The 15226-nt window shown below is 45.7% G+C and overlaps 1 protein-coding gene across 5 annotated transcripts in view; it reads left to right on the top strand.

Moving 5' to 3' along the window:
- Nucleotides 1-14639, top strand: part of STAT6 (signal transducer and activator of transcription 6) — a 311161-nt gene extending 296522 nt beyond the window's left edge. For all 5 annotated transcript variants that reach the window (XM_075337059.1, XM_075337060.1, XM_075337056.1 and 2 more), the window contains one exon: nt 13747-14639. In XM_075337059.1, coding sequence (XP_075193174.1) covers nt 13747-13864 — 118 coding nt within the window. In that variant the 3' untranslated portion in view covers nt 13865-14639. The remainder of the gene's footprint in view (nt 1-13746) is intronic.
- The last annotated feature ends 587 nt before the right edge of the window (nt 14640-15226 follow it).

Raw genomic sequence — 15226 nt, 5'->3', positions numbered from 1 at the left:
TTTTTTTCTAGTACAACAAGCACATGGGGGGACTCGGGACTCTGGGAACCCTAAAAAAGATTGTAAAACCATGAATGTATGGATTTAGCAACTTTCAATGAAGAACTAGGGCTGGGAAAGTGTATATTGGTGCCCTCTAACCCCTGCTACCAAACAATGAAATGGGTCAGAGATTAAGGTAACGGGACTGACAGCCACCTTTATTAGAAATGTTACCTTTTTCACCAAAAACTACAAGCAAAAGTAAAAAAAAAGGTGATGATTGTTCTGGTGCTTTATTCATGTTCTGATAGTGATTCTGGTGATGTATTCATGTAGTGATGATGGATGTGGTGATGTATTCATCACCAGAACCATCATCAGTACATGAATACAAAACCAAAATCATCAGTACATAAATTGAACACCAGAAGCATCAATAGTACATGAATACAACACCAGATCCATCATCAGTAAATAAATAAATAAATAAATTCCTAGAATCACCATCAGTGCATGAATGTCACCATGAACATACATGAATACATAAATATAACCACTATCAGTAAATTAATGTATCACCAGAACCACCATTGGTATATGAATACAAGAACCAGAACCAGCATTGGAAAATAAATATAGCAGCAGTACAATTGCTAACACCTAAATATGTCACCAGAACCACCATCAGTACAAGGATACAAGAACCAAGCTTAGCACAACAATGAATTGTAATGACAAGTCAGCCCCATATACATTTGTATCGCATGAACCTATAACTCCCAAAATTTTCTTTAAACATTTGTAAGTAGATGCTGGGAGTTGTTGTTACCAGTCACCATCAGACTGCAGACCATACAGGAAACTCAGTACTGATGAGACATAGTCTGTATCACAAATAAACATTTACACCTTATAGATGACATCTTCTTTGAGTAAATCATTCTTTGTTTTCATCTCCATCTTATTCAGACGCCATGATGACTTTTCACATCTACAGCTCGTCTCTGCAGATTTCCCTCTTGTCTGGTTTTCTGCAGCACATCCCGACATGGTACCCTTAGAAATAAGAATTTTATTAACATGCTTTCTGCATAAAAATAACTGTCCATACTATGCCCTATAAAAGCTTCCTATGGTATATGACCTCCACACTGTCTACTCTTATGAGCTTCATCTGCCACACTATCTACCTTTAATGAGCTAGGACGATCACACTGCCATTATTAGCTGTACCATCTGACCATCTTAACAATGCCCTAAACCAGGGTTCCTCAACTCAATTCCTCAAGGCCCACCAACAGTGCATGTTTTCAGGATTTTGTTAGTATTGCACAGGTGATAATTTAATCACCTGCATGGTCAATGATTCATCCTGAAAACATGCACTGTTGGTAGGCCTTGAGGACTGGAGTTGGGGAACACTAGAATATACCATGGCTGTCCCATCTCCACTGTTTTCCCTCACACTCTTTTTTTATCTACACTGTCTCCCCACCATGCTAACTTCTCTTATTACTGTGTGTTATTCTCACCTGGTAAGGTGGATTTTTCAAGCCCAAGGTCAGGGTGGGCACAAGGGCCACGGCCAGCAGGGACGTGAGGCACTCATGAAACATGTAGAGATAGTACTAGAAGCCAGGAAGAAGGTAGCAGAGGTACTGGAAGCCACAGGCAGGCAGATCAGTAATAGAGGTACTGGAAGCTGCAGTCACACAGGAAACCGGCAGCAGAGGTACTGGAAGACGCAGGCAGATAGGATTGAAGCAGGCTAAGGCACTAGCCACATAGGTGTAGAGTAAGAAGTGCACTTGTCTGCTTCCAAACCATCCGTATCCAAGCAAATACAAGGCACTCTTCAAATCATTTGCATATAATGAACATGTGATGTTTCGGCCACTTGATGGCCTTCATCAGACAACTCACACAAATATTCAATGTGAGTATTGAAATGGAATCACAAGCAGCAATGTGTATTGCTCTGTCAGGTTAAAGCAGGGTCTTATGTACGGAGCCAGTGTTAGCAGCGGTGTCCACCATTATGCAGACGCTGTACATAAGACCCTGCTTTAACCTGACAGAGCAATACACGTTGTTGCTTGTGATTCCATTTCAGTACTCACATTGAACATTTGTGTGAGTTGTCTGAAGGCCATCAAGTGGCCGAAATGTCACATGTTTGCAACTTTTTTTTTAAATAAATTTTATGCAAATGATTTGAAGAGTGCCTTGTATTTACTTGCAGACAGATAGGAGACTGGTAGAGATACTGGAAGCTGCAGGAATACAAGGGACAGCAGAGGTACCGGAAGACGCAGGCAGATAGGAGACTGGTAGCAAGACACTGGTAGCTGCAGGCAGATAAGAGACTGTTATCAGAGGTCTGGAAGCCACAAGCAGACTGGAAACGGAAAGCATGTAGCAGAAGTACTGGAAGCTGCAGGCAGAGAAAAAACTGGTAGCAGAGGTAATTGCAGCTGTAGGCAGACAGAAGCCCGGTGGAAGAGGTCTCGGAAGTCGCAGGCAGACAGGAGACAGGTATCGGAGGTACTGGAAGCCGCACACCAACATGATGGTGGAGGCAGGTATCGAAGGTACTGAAAACCTCAGGCAGACAGGAGACCAGTAGCAGAGGTACTGGAAGCGCCAGGCACAAAGGTCTCAGAAACACTAAAAGTCTTAATTCCAAGCCAGAGGTGTGTCTCTTAGTCTGCCTGGGCTTATATAAAATTCACTATCACATGGAAGGACACCAGGCCACCTGCAAAGCCCAACTTGGAGAACAACAGAGTCCTGTGTGAGGGTAGTAAAACTTGTATCTGGGACAGGTATGAAACACTGTGTCGTCATTTCAAACTTCCCCTTCTCCATATCTATTCTGTTCCCCCCTCTTCACGCTATGCCTTTATACTACACACTACATTGCCCTCTCCAAACCCTACCCCCTCCTCACACTGTCCCCTTATATACGGAAGTATGTTGGTGACCACAGCTGCCCATCAGTATGGTGCCCACAACAAGCCCCCAATATAAAGCATGATGTCCACCACAGCCACCATACATTACGATGTCCACCGCAGCCCCCCATACAGTATCATGTTTATCACAGCTCCTCATTATATAATATGGTCACCACCACAGACTCCCATATATAGTATTATGTCTACCAAAGCAACCCATGTCCCTAATACAGAATAATGACCCCACAGCACCCAATGCAGTATAATGTCACCCCCACATAGCCCCATATCTAGTATGGTTACCACGGCCCCCAGTGCCCAATGCAGTATGAGCACTACAGCCCAAAGAAAAATGTCCCCCTCAGTCGCATAGACAGTATGGTCATCACAGCCCCACTATAAGGTCTTCAACAGCTCCTAATACAGTATGGTCACTACAGACCCCAATGTAATGTCCCTCATAGCCCCCTATAGATTATGATGTTCCCACAGCCCCCAGTATAACATCTCCCCTCAGTCCCTTATACAGTATAATTTCCCCCCACAGCCCCCTGTATAATTTACTCTACAGCCCTCAGTATAATGTTCCGCACAGCCTCCAGACATTGATGTTCCCCACAGCCCCTCATATAATATGATGTCCCCAACAGCGCTCATTTAATGCCCAAATAATATGAGAAAAAAATGTAAAAGGCTTATACTTACCTAATCCAGGATCACTGTCCAGCCCAACCTTTATATCCTCCTCTACCTTGAATAGCACTGACCGCTGGACAGCATGATGCAGTGATGTCATTTCAGCACTCAACGGCCTGTGTGTCTTCCAACAGGGCGCAGGCCGGAAGTAGCCTGTGTCTTGCTGGCGTTATCGGCAGAGCAGGTGTGACACTGAGTGATATTGCTAAACCTGTGTGCCTGCGCCTCCGTCATCAGTGTGCTGAATGCTTAGAGCCATTGGAAGGTGCTCAATGGCCACAGGCACTGCACTGTCCCCTCAGAATGCTACAGGTAACACCGCAGGCGCTTGCTTAACCTACTTAGCCCTCTTCCTGGCCCTTTGAGTAACATTGTGACGGGGTCCTTCTCCCATATCACACAATCAACAGAGCGAGAGATGGCTGTTCAATCCAAAGAGCATTTATTCCAAGCAAATCAAATGGTCCATAACATAATCCACAAAACAGAGGGTAAAATTTGTATAATAACAAACATAGTCCAGTAAGTGATAAATGTCCAGGTCTCTCTGAGAAGTCACAGTTTTTCCCAGAGGATCAATCATTTTCTCCTGAAGTTGTCCAAACAGACTGACTCATCACCCCAGGTAAGCAAAGAGGTTAGGTGGATTCCAGGCCCACCTCCACCCACACCTAGGGATAGAAGCGCTTCAAGAAGCTATAACCTTGCACTACAGAGGGTGATTACCTACAGACAATACAATGTACACACAAGCAGTACAAATAATGGGCAGTGAACCAAGCTTAAAATAGGAATCTGCACAACATTATACACCTCCCCCCATATCCCACCATCACAGACATACTGCTCACATAGCTTCAATCTCCATGATCTTCTGATTAAACCATTTAGCAATCTTGGGAACATAGTTTAGAATGTATGGAGAGAACTGGGCCTTTTGCCATAATGCAACTATAAAAATGCATTGGGCCCAACTGTGTCTTTGTATGATTCATGATATATGACATACAACAGTAAAATAAATCATGGCATACTCCACCGAATGCCATAGTATCTCCCTAGCAGCATTATTTTGAAGAAAGAGTGCTATGGAGTGCTCATGGAGTGTTCCCACTATTGAGTTGTAAAGAAAAGAGGGCGAAGCTGTCAGCAGGTTTTTGCTATTTAATCTGAGTGCTATAATTTAGGGGCAAAAAGTCATATTTCAGTGATATCACTTGCTCAGCAGCTTGCTGAAGTTTCAGTACTATCAGTGTTTTCAAAGGGAGATTATCACTGCAGGACTAAAGCGGGCTTTACACGCTACAACAAATCTAATGATGTGTCGGCGGGGTCACGTCGTAAGTGACGCACATCTGGCATCGTTAGTGTTGTTGTAGCGTGTGACAGCTATGTGCGATTGCGATTGAACGTAAAACCGTTCATCGCATACACGTTGTTCATTTCCTTAAAATTGCACGTCGGGTTGTTCAATGTTCCCGAGGTACCACACATCGCAGTGTGTGACACCCCGGGAACGATTAACAGTACTTACCTGCGTCCCACGGCTCCCGCCGGCAATGCGGAAGGAAGGAGGTGGGCGGGATGCTTACGTCCCGCTCATCTCCGCCCCTCCGTTTCTATTGGCCGGTTGCCACGTGACTTCGCTGTGACGCCGAACGTCCCTCCCACTCCAGGAAGTGGATGTTCGCCGCCCACAGCGAGGTCGTATGGAAGGGTAAGTACGTGTGACGGCAAATAATCGTGTGTGCAACACGGTCAACAAATTGAACGTGCCGCACATACGATGGGGGCGTGTACGATCGCATACGATATCGTATGTGATATCGTAAGGGGTAAAGCAGGCTTAAGTGTCACATGTCAGGCAGAGCAGCTAATCTGTGTAACTCCACCTTCACCACTGATTAGCAGTTTACACACGAAGCTGTCAATCACTGGTGTGGGCGGGGTTATACACAGCTCAGTATAAAGACCACTGCTACATCTTCAGCAGAAAAAAATTAGGGGTTTTATGGAAACTGAATTAAACACTCCAGTAAGTGATGAGTACCTGAAATTGGGCTTTTTGCAGCTACATCATGCTACACTCAGATTCCACCACAAATCCAGGAATAAATAGATGTGAAAAAATTAACTAAAAATAAAGCAAGATAGAGGGACTGGCAAAAGAGATCAAACCTGTACCTAGGAAAGCTCTAATTGTCCACCCCCACCTGCCAGCGGAGGTGATGAACCCTAATTTTTATGTCGCCCCCGCTCCTCAATGGCTAACCCTCACTCAACCTATAACATCCTGGCTAGAAGGTGACGGAGATAAATAGCAGAATCCAGAGGTACGGAAACAAATAAAAAATGGGTGATCACATCGGCAAGTATAATAGTAATAATGAAGCTGTGATGCCCTGGACCCCAGGGGTCACAGGTAATAACACCAGCCACATACACACACACCCCCATCCCCTGTGAGGTCACATACATGTCACCCGATAGGGAGACCTGATTCCTCCCCCAGGGCAAGTAGAGCACACCAGGTGGGCGGAGTCAGGTGGTAAGACACGCCCACCGAGGAGACTACTGTACTGGGGCAGGAAGTTTAAACGGTCTTGAGAAGAGTGAAGTTGCAGAGAGAGGTTGACAGGAGTTGTAAAGCTGTCTGGGACCCAGGTTGGAGCCTGGGCCCCTTGGAAAACGTCAGGCAGGCAGGCGGTGGTGGCCGTCTGCAGGAGTACCGGTACAGCAACCGGCGGAACCGTATGGACCGGGCTTGGGTTGGAGTCCGCCGGTCCCGAACCGGGGAGCCAAACGTGTACCGGAGCACCAAACAGAAGAAGGGTACTCAGATCCCGTCCTAGCTTAGAAGCCACTGAGTATAGGCAAATTGACTGATTGCTGGCCGGACCTCAGGGGTTCATCCACAACCAAAGTCCCGAAAGAAAGCAAAAGCTCACAGAGACCGGGTGAGCGCCACCGCCAAGGGCCAAACACCCGACGGGTCAGTGCCTGCGGGCAACCGAGGGCTCCTCCGGCAGCTCAACGCCGGGGAGCGGGTTCTCACTGCTCAGACAGGTGGGGGGCGAAGCAAAAACATTCAGAGGTGCACGGGAAAAGGGGCCACTATCAACCCCACAGGGGACAAAAGCAGCCGGCCGCGGGGACCGACCACTACCGAACTTTGGTTTACCAGTGACTCAGTGTGCATTAATCGTGAGTACACCAGTGCCATCCGGGCACGACACACTACACCGCGGCACGGCGCCCTGCACCCCGACTACAACAACCACCAACTCCTACAGTCCCCCACCGAGCCCCGGGACACACCGCCCCTACCGACGGAGGGGCTAACATCTAGGCTGCGGCCGCAACACCGATCTCGGACGAGCCCGCCATTACTTCCGCCGCAGCGGTGGTGCTTCCCCGGTCACCACGACCCGTGGGTGGCGTCACGACCCATTACCCGACCACCATCCTCCCACCGCCTACTTCCCCTTTAACAAGAGTGACGTGGCCCCCGGTCCGGAGGCACTCGTGCCACCGACTAACCCGAGCCCGCACCTTGAGCGGCTCGGCCCGAGCAAGCGGAGGAAGCGGTCGGGCCCCTCTCAGGGCGGTACAAAGCTACTTAGCTTCCCAGTAGTTTTTGCTTTGCAGTCAGTGATCCAATCTATTATGTCCGTAATTGAACTTCCAGAAAAATGAAGGAGGGCAGCATCCTATCACATCTCACCTCTGGACCATGCCCAGTAAAGCTTTGCCTGGAGGCAAAGCGTTACTGGGCATGGTCCAGAGGCGAGATGTGATTTGGTGTTGCCCGCCTTCAGTGGTTAAAAAGCAGGAATTAGTGCTAACTCCAGTCACCCTTATTAGAAGCAGGTGCCAACTGTATAGCGCTGCGGTCTCAGGAGCCACTGCATGCACCCACATCAGCTGGGAAGGGGTTAATAGATGTGAATCTTGCAATAGGACTTCCCTCTGTTAAAGAAGTTATCTATAATAGAATATACTTGTATATATGATGTGAAAGTGTTTGCCGCCTTCCTGATTTCATATTCTTTTGCATGATTGTCATACTTAATTGTTTTAGGTCACCAAACCAATTTAAAGACAAAGATAACACACAAGCAAACACAAAATTTTATAAAAAAAAGGTCTTTATTATTAAGGGAAAAAAAATCCAAACCTACATGGCCCAGTGGGAAAAAGCGACTCCCCCCCCCCAAACATAAATTAACTTTGCTTTATCACATCTTTGGGAAGGTGAGTTCAATTTTCATAGTCACACCCAGGCCTGTCACATCTGCTCACAATCAAGAAATCACTTAAATAGGACCTGCTTGACAAAGCGAAGTAGACCAAAAGATCCTCAAAAGCTAAACATCATGCCGCGATCCAAAGAAATTTAAGAACAAATGAGAAACAAAGTAGCTGAGATCTATCACTCTGGAAAAAGTTATAAAGCCATCTCTAATGCTTTGGGACTCCAGTGAACCGCAGTGAGAGCCATTATCCACAAATGGTGAAACATGGAACAGTGTTGAACCTTCTCAGGAGTGGCCGGCCAATATATCCCAAGAGCACAGCGGCAACTCATCAATGAGTTCACAAAAGACCCCGCAACATCCAGAGAACTGTAGGCCTCACTTGCCTCAGTTAAGGTCAGTGTTCATGACTTCACCATAAGAAACTGGTAAAAAAAAATGGCCTGCATGGCAGAGTTCCAAGACGACAACCACTTCTGAGCAAAAAAAAAAACCATAAAGGCTTGTCTCAGTTTTTGGAAGGCGTATGTACTGTTACAACTGGCGTAGAAGCGTAGAAGTAACACAGAATTTCAGAAAAGGAAGATCATTCTAACAGTAAAATATGGTGGTGGTGGTACTGTGGTGATCTATGGCTGTTTTGCTGCTTCAGGACCTAGAAGACTTGCTGTGGTAGATGGAACCATGAATTCTGCTGTCTACCAAAAAATCCTGAAGAAGAATGTCTGGCCATCTGTTCATGACCTCAAGCTGAAGCGGGTTATGCAGCAGGACAAAGATTCAAAACACACCAGGAAGTCCACCTCTGAATAGCTGAAGAAAAACAAAATTAAGACTTTGGCGTGGCCTAGTCAAAGTCCTGACCTTAATCTGATTGAGATTATAACAATTTTGCAAAGATGAGTGCCCAAAATTTCTCAAGAGCATTGTAAAAGACCCATTGCCAATTGCAAACACTGGATTGCATGATTGCAGTCGTTGCTGCTAAGGGTAGCCAAACCAGTTATTAGGTTTAGGGGCCAATCACTTTTTCACACAGGGCTCTGTAGGTTTGGATTTCCCCTCCACACCATTATATGTATGTGCGTGCGTGCGTGCGTGCGTGCGTGCGTGTGTGTGTGTGTGTGTATGTATGTATGTATGTATGTATGTATGTATGTATGTATGTATGTATATATATATATATATATATATATATATTAGTCAGGTGCCACTTTTCCCAGTGCCACTAAAGCTAACTGACCAATCTATTAAATAGCAATTGTGCATCTAGGCTCTAATTCATGATTCCTACTTTTTGGGCAGCATGAATTAGGTGACAGGTTCTCCTTAAAATATGCCAGAATAAGCTCCTGGTGAATGTGTAATGTGGCGCCCTGGACTAGCCAGGTAGCCACAGACAAAACACACACACACCCCCACCCCCCAGACAGTTACATTAGTTAGACACAAAACTCTTGTTGCCTCCCTCCAGGGTCTGATGTCCACACCAGGTGGGGCGGAGCCAGGCGGTTGGCCCCACCCACCGAGGAGTTCACAGACCTGGAGGCAGGAAAGGCAGTAGATCAGTTCAGGAGGTGAAAGTGAGAGGTCACGAACTGCGTGTGTCTGGGTTGGAGCCCAGGCACTGACAGCAAGGTTGGCAGACGGTGGTGGCCGTCTGCAGGAGTGACGGATCTCCGCAGAACCGTAGGACCGGGGTTGGGTGGTGGCCCACCGGTACCAAACCGGGGACCGGAGTGAAGTTGAGCACACAGGCAGGGCCATCGGACCCTGACCAGGCTTGGAGCCGCTGATAATAGTCAAATCCGAGTGTGACAGGAACCCCAGGGGTTTCCTAACTACCCAAGTCCCGTCAGAAGGCAACCGTCCACACCATGAGGGTATACAGCCACCGCCACCGGCTAGAGACCCAAGGGCCAGCGCCTGCGGGCAAAACTGGATCCTCCGGCATCTATACACCGGGAAGCGGACTACCGTTGGGAACCCATCGTAGTCAACACAGTACACAAAGGTGCAGGGAAAGACAGCCACCATCACCTGTCCGGGGAGAGACACTGCAGCCGGCTGCGGGACCCGTCCATCCAACCGTTTGGTTTACCGGAGACTTTGTGCATCTGTTGCTGAGTGAGTACACCAGTGCCATCCGGCACCGCGCCGCGCTGCCCCTGCAACCCTGCACCTCACCAACCCTGCCTCCCCGTCACACCACTGGGCCCCGGGACCACCAACCCCTACCCACGGAGGGGGAGAACAACATCCCAGCTGCTCCCTACCATCGCTCCCGGGATCCCCGTCACCAGCAGCGGTGGTGCCCATCTTCACCACAACCCGTGGGTGGTGTCACGGACTAATTCCCCAAACAAACCACCCCCCTTTCACTCACGGGCGAGGAGCGCCGCTCGAGTTCCCGGATTCGGCCCACCGCTCGAGCCACCGAGGAGCAGCAGCAGCGCCGGACCCGAGCGTTAGCGAGCGCAGCGCCCCGCCGCCCGCGACATGTAACATATCCATAAGTCTCCAATCACCTAATCGGGAACAAAAGAGTAACCATTAGACTCTCTCTGCAAGTTATGTGCCAGCATATAGGAAGCCGCTGCAGATGGTGCTTTCCTATACAGGCCCACTGCAAAAAGTAAAGAAATGTATGCTGCATACTATTTACATGAGAGCCTGTAGATGACAGAAGCTCATATAGATGATGGAAGTCCATATATCTGAGTGAAAGTTTGAGAACCATGTATTCAGAACCTTAGTGATGCCGTTATATCACTATTTATTTTTTCAGACCTATTCTACAATATCAGAATCTGTAGCTATGGCCAACATAAAACTTTAGATCGCATTCATCTTCATGTGCAAGGACCAGTCATCAAGGTCATCAATGTAATGACTGGCGTTCTCCTCTGCGGTAAAATGTAGCCAAATACATACCATATCAGCTTCAATGAGGCTGCATAAATGGCTATCCTACTTTTATCAAAACAGGGTAACATTTGCAGTATTAAACTCAACTGAAAAGATAGCCAGCATCAGGACCACTGGTAAGTGGAACCTTGGATTATGATGAGCATAATTGGTTCCAGGAGTGTGCTCTTAAACCAAGTTACTCTTATATCGAAGCAAATTTTTCCATAGGAAATAATTGAAACGCAGACAATTCGTTCCACAACCCAAAAATATTTACTGTATTTATACAAACTTATTACAGTAATATAAAATAACTAGCTGTACTACCCGGCTTCGCCTGGGTTAATAACTGCTGATAACAAAATAGAATGTATTAACATTCCCGGGATAGAATGTATAAATAGAATATATTAACGCCCGGGATAGTAACTGTCTCTCTGTTTCTCTCCCATTCTCTGTCTGTCTCCCCCCTCTGTATATATCTCTCTGTCTCTCTCTCTTTTTGTCTGTCTGTCTCTTTCACTGTTTCTCTCTCTCTTTGTCTGTCTGTCTCTTTCCCTGTCTGTCTCTGACTGTCTGTCTCTTTCTCCATCTGTCTCAATCTCTTTCCCTGTCTGTCTGTCTATCTCTTTCCTTGTCTGTCTATCTATCTCTGTCACTTTCCTTGTCTGTCTCTTTCCCTTTCTTTCCCTGTTTGTCTGTTTCCCTGTGTCTGTCTGTCTCTTTGTCTGTGTCTGTCTCTTTACCTGTCTGTGTCTGTCTCTTAACCTGTCTCTCTCTTTCCCTGTCTGTCTCTTTCCCTGTCAGTCTGTCTCTTTGTCTGTGTCTGTCTCTTTGTGTCTGTCTCTTACCCTGTCTATGTCTGTTTCTTAGGGGTACTTTGCACACTACGACATCGCAAGCCGATGCTTGCGATGCCGAGTGCGATAGTACCCGCCCCCGTCACAGCAGCGATATCTTGTGATTGCTGCCGTAGCGAACATTATCGCTACGGCAGCTTCACACGTACTTACCTGCCCTGCGAGGTCGCTCTGGCCGGCGATCCGCCTCCTTCCTAAGGGGGCGGGTCGTGCGGCGTCACAGCGACGTCACACGGCAGGCGGCCAATAGGAGCGGAGGGGCGGAGATGAGCAGGACGTAAACATCCCGCTCACCTCCTTTCTTCCGCATTGCAGCCGGGACGCAGGTCAGGTGATGTTCCTCGCTCCTGCGGCTTCACACACAGCGATGTGTGCTGCCGCAGAAACGAGGAACAACATCGTACCGTCGCTGCAGCTAAATTATGGAAATGTCGGACCCTACACCAATCATATGATAACAACGCTTTTGCGCTCGTTAATCATATGTAAAAGGATTTGCACACTACGATATTGACAGTGACGCTGGATGTGCGTCACTTTTGATTTGACCCCACTGACATCGCCCCTGCTATGTCGTAGTGTGCAAAGTACCCCTAACCCTGTCTGTGTCTGTCTCTTTCCCTGGCTGTGTTGTGACACGCCAACATTCCATATAAGGGCGTGGCTGCGCATTCTTCTGAGGTTCTGGCTGCACTGTGGCTCCCAGCTCCATTCACTTTAATGGAGGCAGGTTTTTTGGTGAATAACTGTAAAGAGCGGGGTTAAAATTTCCCCTCAAAACATAGCCTATGACGCTCTCGGGGTCCAGAAGTGTGAGTGTGCAAAATTTTGTGGCTGTAGCTGCGACAGTGCGGATGCCAATCCCGGACATACACACACACACACATACACATACATACACACATTCAGCTTTATATATTAGATTTACGCTAAGTCACTTAATTGAAAAGAAAAAAATAGAACGCTCTGTTAAGGATCCTGATATCTTGGCCAGATTGGAGAACGGTATTGAATGGAGAACATTATCAAATAGTGTCTCTCACTTTGGAGGACCTATCCTCCATTACACAGAAAATGCATTTAATTGGGCATTTGGTAATGCATCATTTTCCCTGTGGAGGAACTGCAGGGCAATAAAACATTATGGTTCTGATTCATCAAAGTGATTATTCCAAAATTCTATTGTAAATTGCTTTGAAAAATGGCAATTTTTTTTTTTGTAACCCAGACTTAGGACTTTTGCAGGGGACAGGGCAGGGGCAGAAAGGGGGCATCACACCAAAGCTCATCTAATTCATTATGAGCTGTGGTGTACCTTATGCCAGACATCTTACCCTAGACCCTGTGTTTTGAACTATTATAAAATACTATATTGATGTTAATATATGATTTATGTATTAGTAATTTTTCTTTGGTGTTTTCCCTAATAAATCAATGCTACATGAAATTGTCAAAAATGTATATTGATTGGATCCAGTGTAAAGAAACAGGTCAAACTGGACATTGTGTGCCTTTTGGTCTTAGTTCCTTGAAATGCAAGCGTCCAATATGTTTGTGATAACAGCACCGCAGTATACATAAATTATCACAGTAAACAGTAATGAAACTTGGGTCTCGATTCATCAATTTCGCCAGAGTATATTTCTTTGAAAAGTCACAAAATTTAGTCTTATTTCAGAGTTGCACTAAAATTTTACAACTTTTGGTGTTTTAATGCTGGGGTGGAATGAAGACACAGTGGGGGCCATGACACCACAGCTCATCTCAGTCAGATATTGGACTAAGATTTGTGAAGGGGAGCACATCACTTGTCAGACACTCCTGATCATTGAGAATGTGCGCCTCTAAATGTATCAGAATTGTCTGACTTCATCATGCCCCCTCATCAAGAAGGTGTAAACAAGCATGGGCTTCATAAATTGGGGTTCATGTGCCACATTTTCCCTCCGATTACAGCTTATTTCTAGGGATCTTAGTAGGAGCACACTTGAAATGAGCTTATATTCTTATATCCTATTTATCTATTTTCTCTTTTCATGTGATCTCTGGAAGTCTTTTTAACTTTTCTTTTTTTTTAATCTTCAGTTTAGATTTTTATGAAGTTCTGAAGTTCATTGAGAATGAGAGCAACTTGTCCCAGTACAACCCGGCAATAATGCAAGATCAAATCCCAATGCAGGAAGATTCTAGCTACATAAACTGACTGTGGGTGGCTATGATTGTAACACTTATTCCTGAGATGTCACACAGCGTCTTAAAAAGGGTAGAAAGAACTGCTCCAGACCAAGTACTTCATTTATCTAAGCACAATATATAATTGTATACGTCCGTCCATCAAGGGTTATACTACTTTTATGAGTGACGCTTGGAGCTTTAATCTGATTGCAGCCACATGCATGACCATGAACATATCATCGACCTAATTCTTACATTAAACTACCACTATCAGGATCTCCAGTATCCCAGTCTATGGAGGGATTCAGCAAGCAAGTGGTTGTCTCTAGGAATGCGTGAGACGGAATTGTGAACCCACACAGCTCAACCTCCTCCCTGCTCTAAGTCTTGTTGTCATTCATTGGATTTGGTTTTACAGATTCTGGTGTTTAGTGTAGGCGTCAGCAACGTGGCACTCAGATATGACCTTTGTTGGCTGTGTGTAGGTAGGCCTTCAATACCACAGAATTCTTCTGGCTGGGAGCGTGGAAGAAGATATGACACAGCCTCTGATTTCAGCATCCCCTAGTAAATTGAGTTACTCCGTGAGTATCATCTTACGAAGCCTGATTATAATTGTACAAGCATGCTATTCTAAAAGATGGCTGACTGGTTAGAAAAGGGATGACTTATGGCAAAGGTGGACACATATAATTTGCAATATTGTATCCTAAAGATGAGAAGCAACATGTACCAGTACCTACAATTTTGTATATATCAATTTAATAAATATTTTTCTGATATGTGTATTTTGTAGCACATCATTTTTTTTTAACAATGTTTATAAGCAGAGACAGGTCGCAGTGTATTGACGATCTTCTTTCCTTTGTGGGAGCAGCATTGCAGTCTCCTGGTGACTTCTCTATGCATCGTTCTAAGATATAATAGAGTTAAAACTTTCCAATATATCAGTCTTCTAATGACTTAGTAAAAATGGTTGGAGATGCAAAGCAAGGATAATATGGAGAGTAGGGGTGCTCAACATTAAGCAAAATAAATATGGAGAAGAAAGGAAAGGGTTAAACATAACTGAGCACACCAACTGTTAATTATCCAAAAAGTTTATTCATAATACAACAAATATAAAAAATACCTAAAAAGACACAAATGACATAGAAATGCCTAAGAACACTAGCAGTCACCTATCAAGGTAAGTAAACCCAATGGAGTATAGATGTGAATTAATATGTCAGGCTCCGCTATATCGGATTATATAGGCAAAATAACCAACAAAGCAGAAGATTTATTTACATGTACAGTGTCCATTTGAGGACATGATCATATATCAGTGTCAAACATCAGAAATTCCCTGTTTGATCACTGACACCTGACCACTGACACCTGACCACTG

This window comes from Anomaloglossus baeobatrachus, chromosome 2 (assembly GCF_048569485.1).
Source record: "Anomaloglossus baeobatrachus isolate aAnoBae1 chromosome 2, aAnoBae1.hap1, whole genome shotgun sequence".
Taxonomy (NCBI): Eukaryota; Metazoa; Chordata; class Amphibia; order Anura; family Aromobatidae; genus Anomaloglossus; species Anomaloglossus baeobatrachus.
Note: the sequence above shows the minus strand (reverse complement) of the source record. Positions and strands in the feature narration are given on the sequence as shown.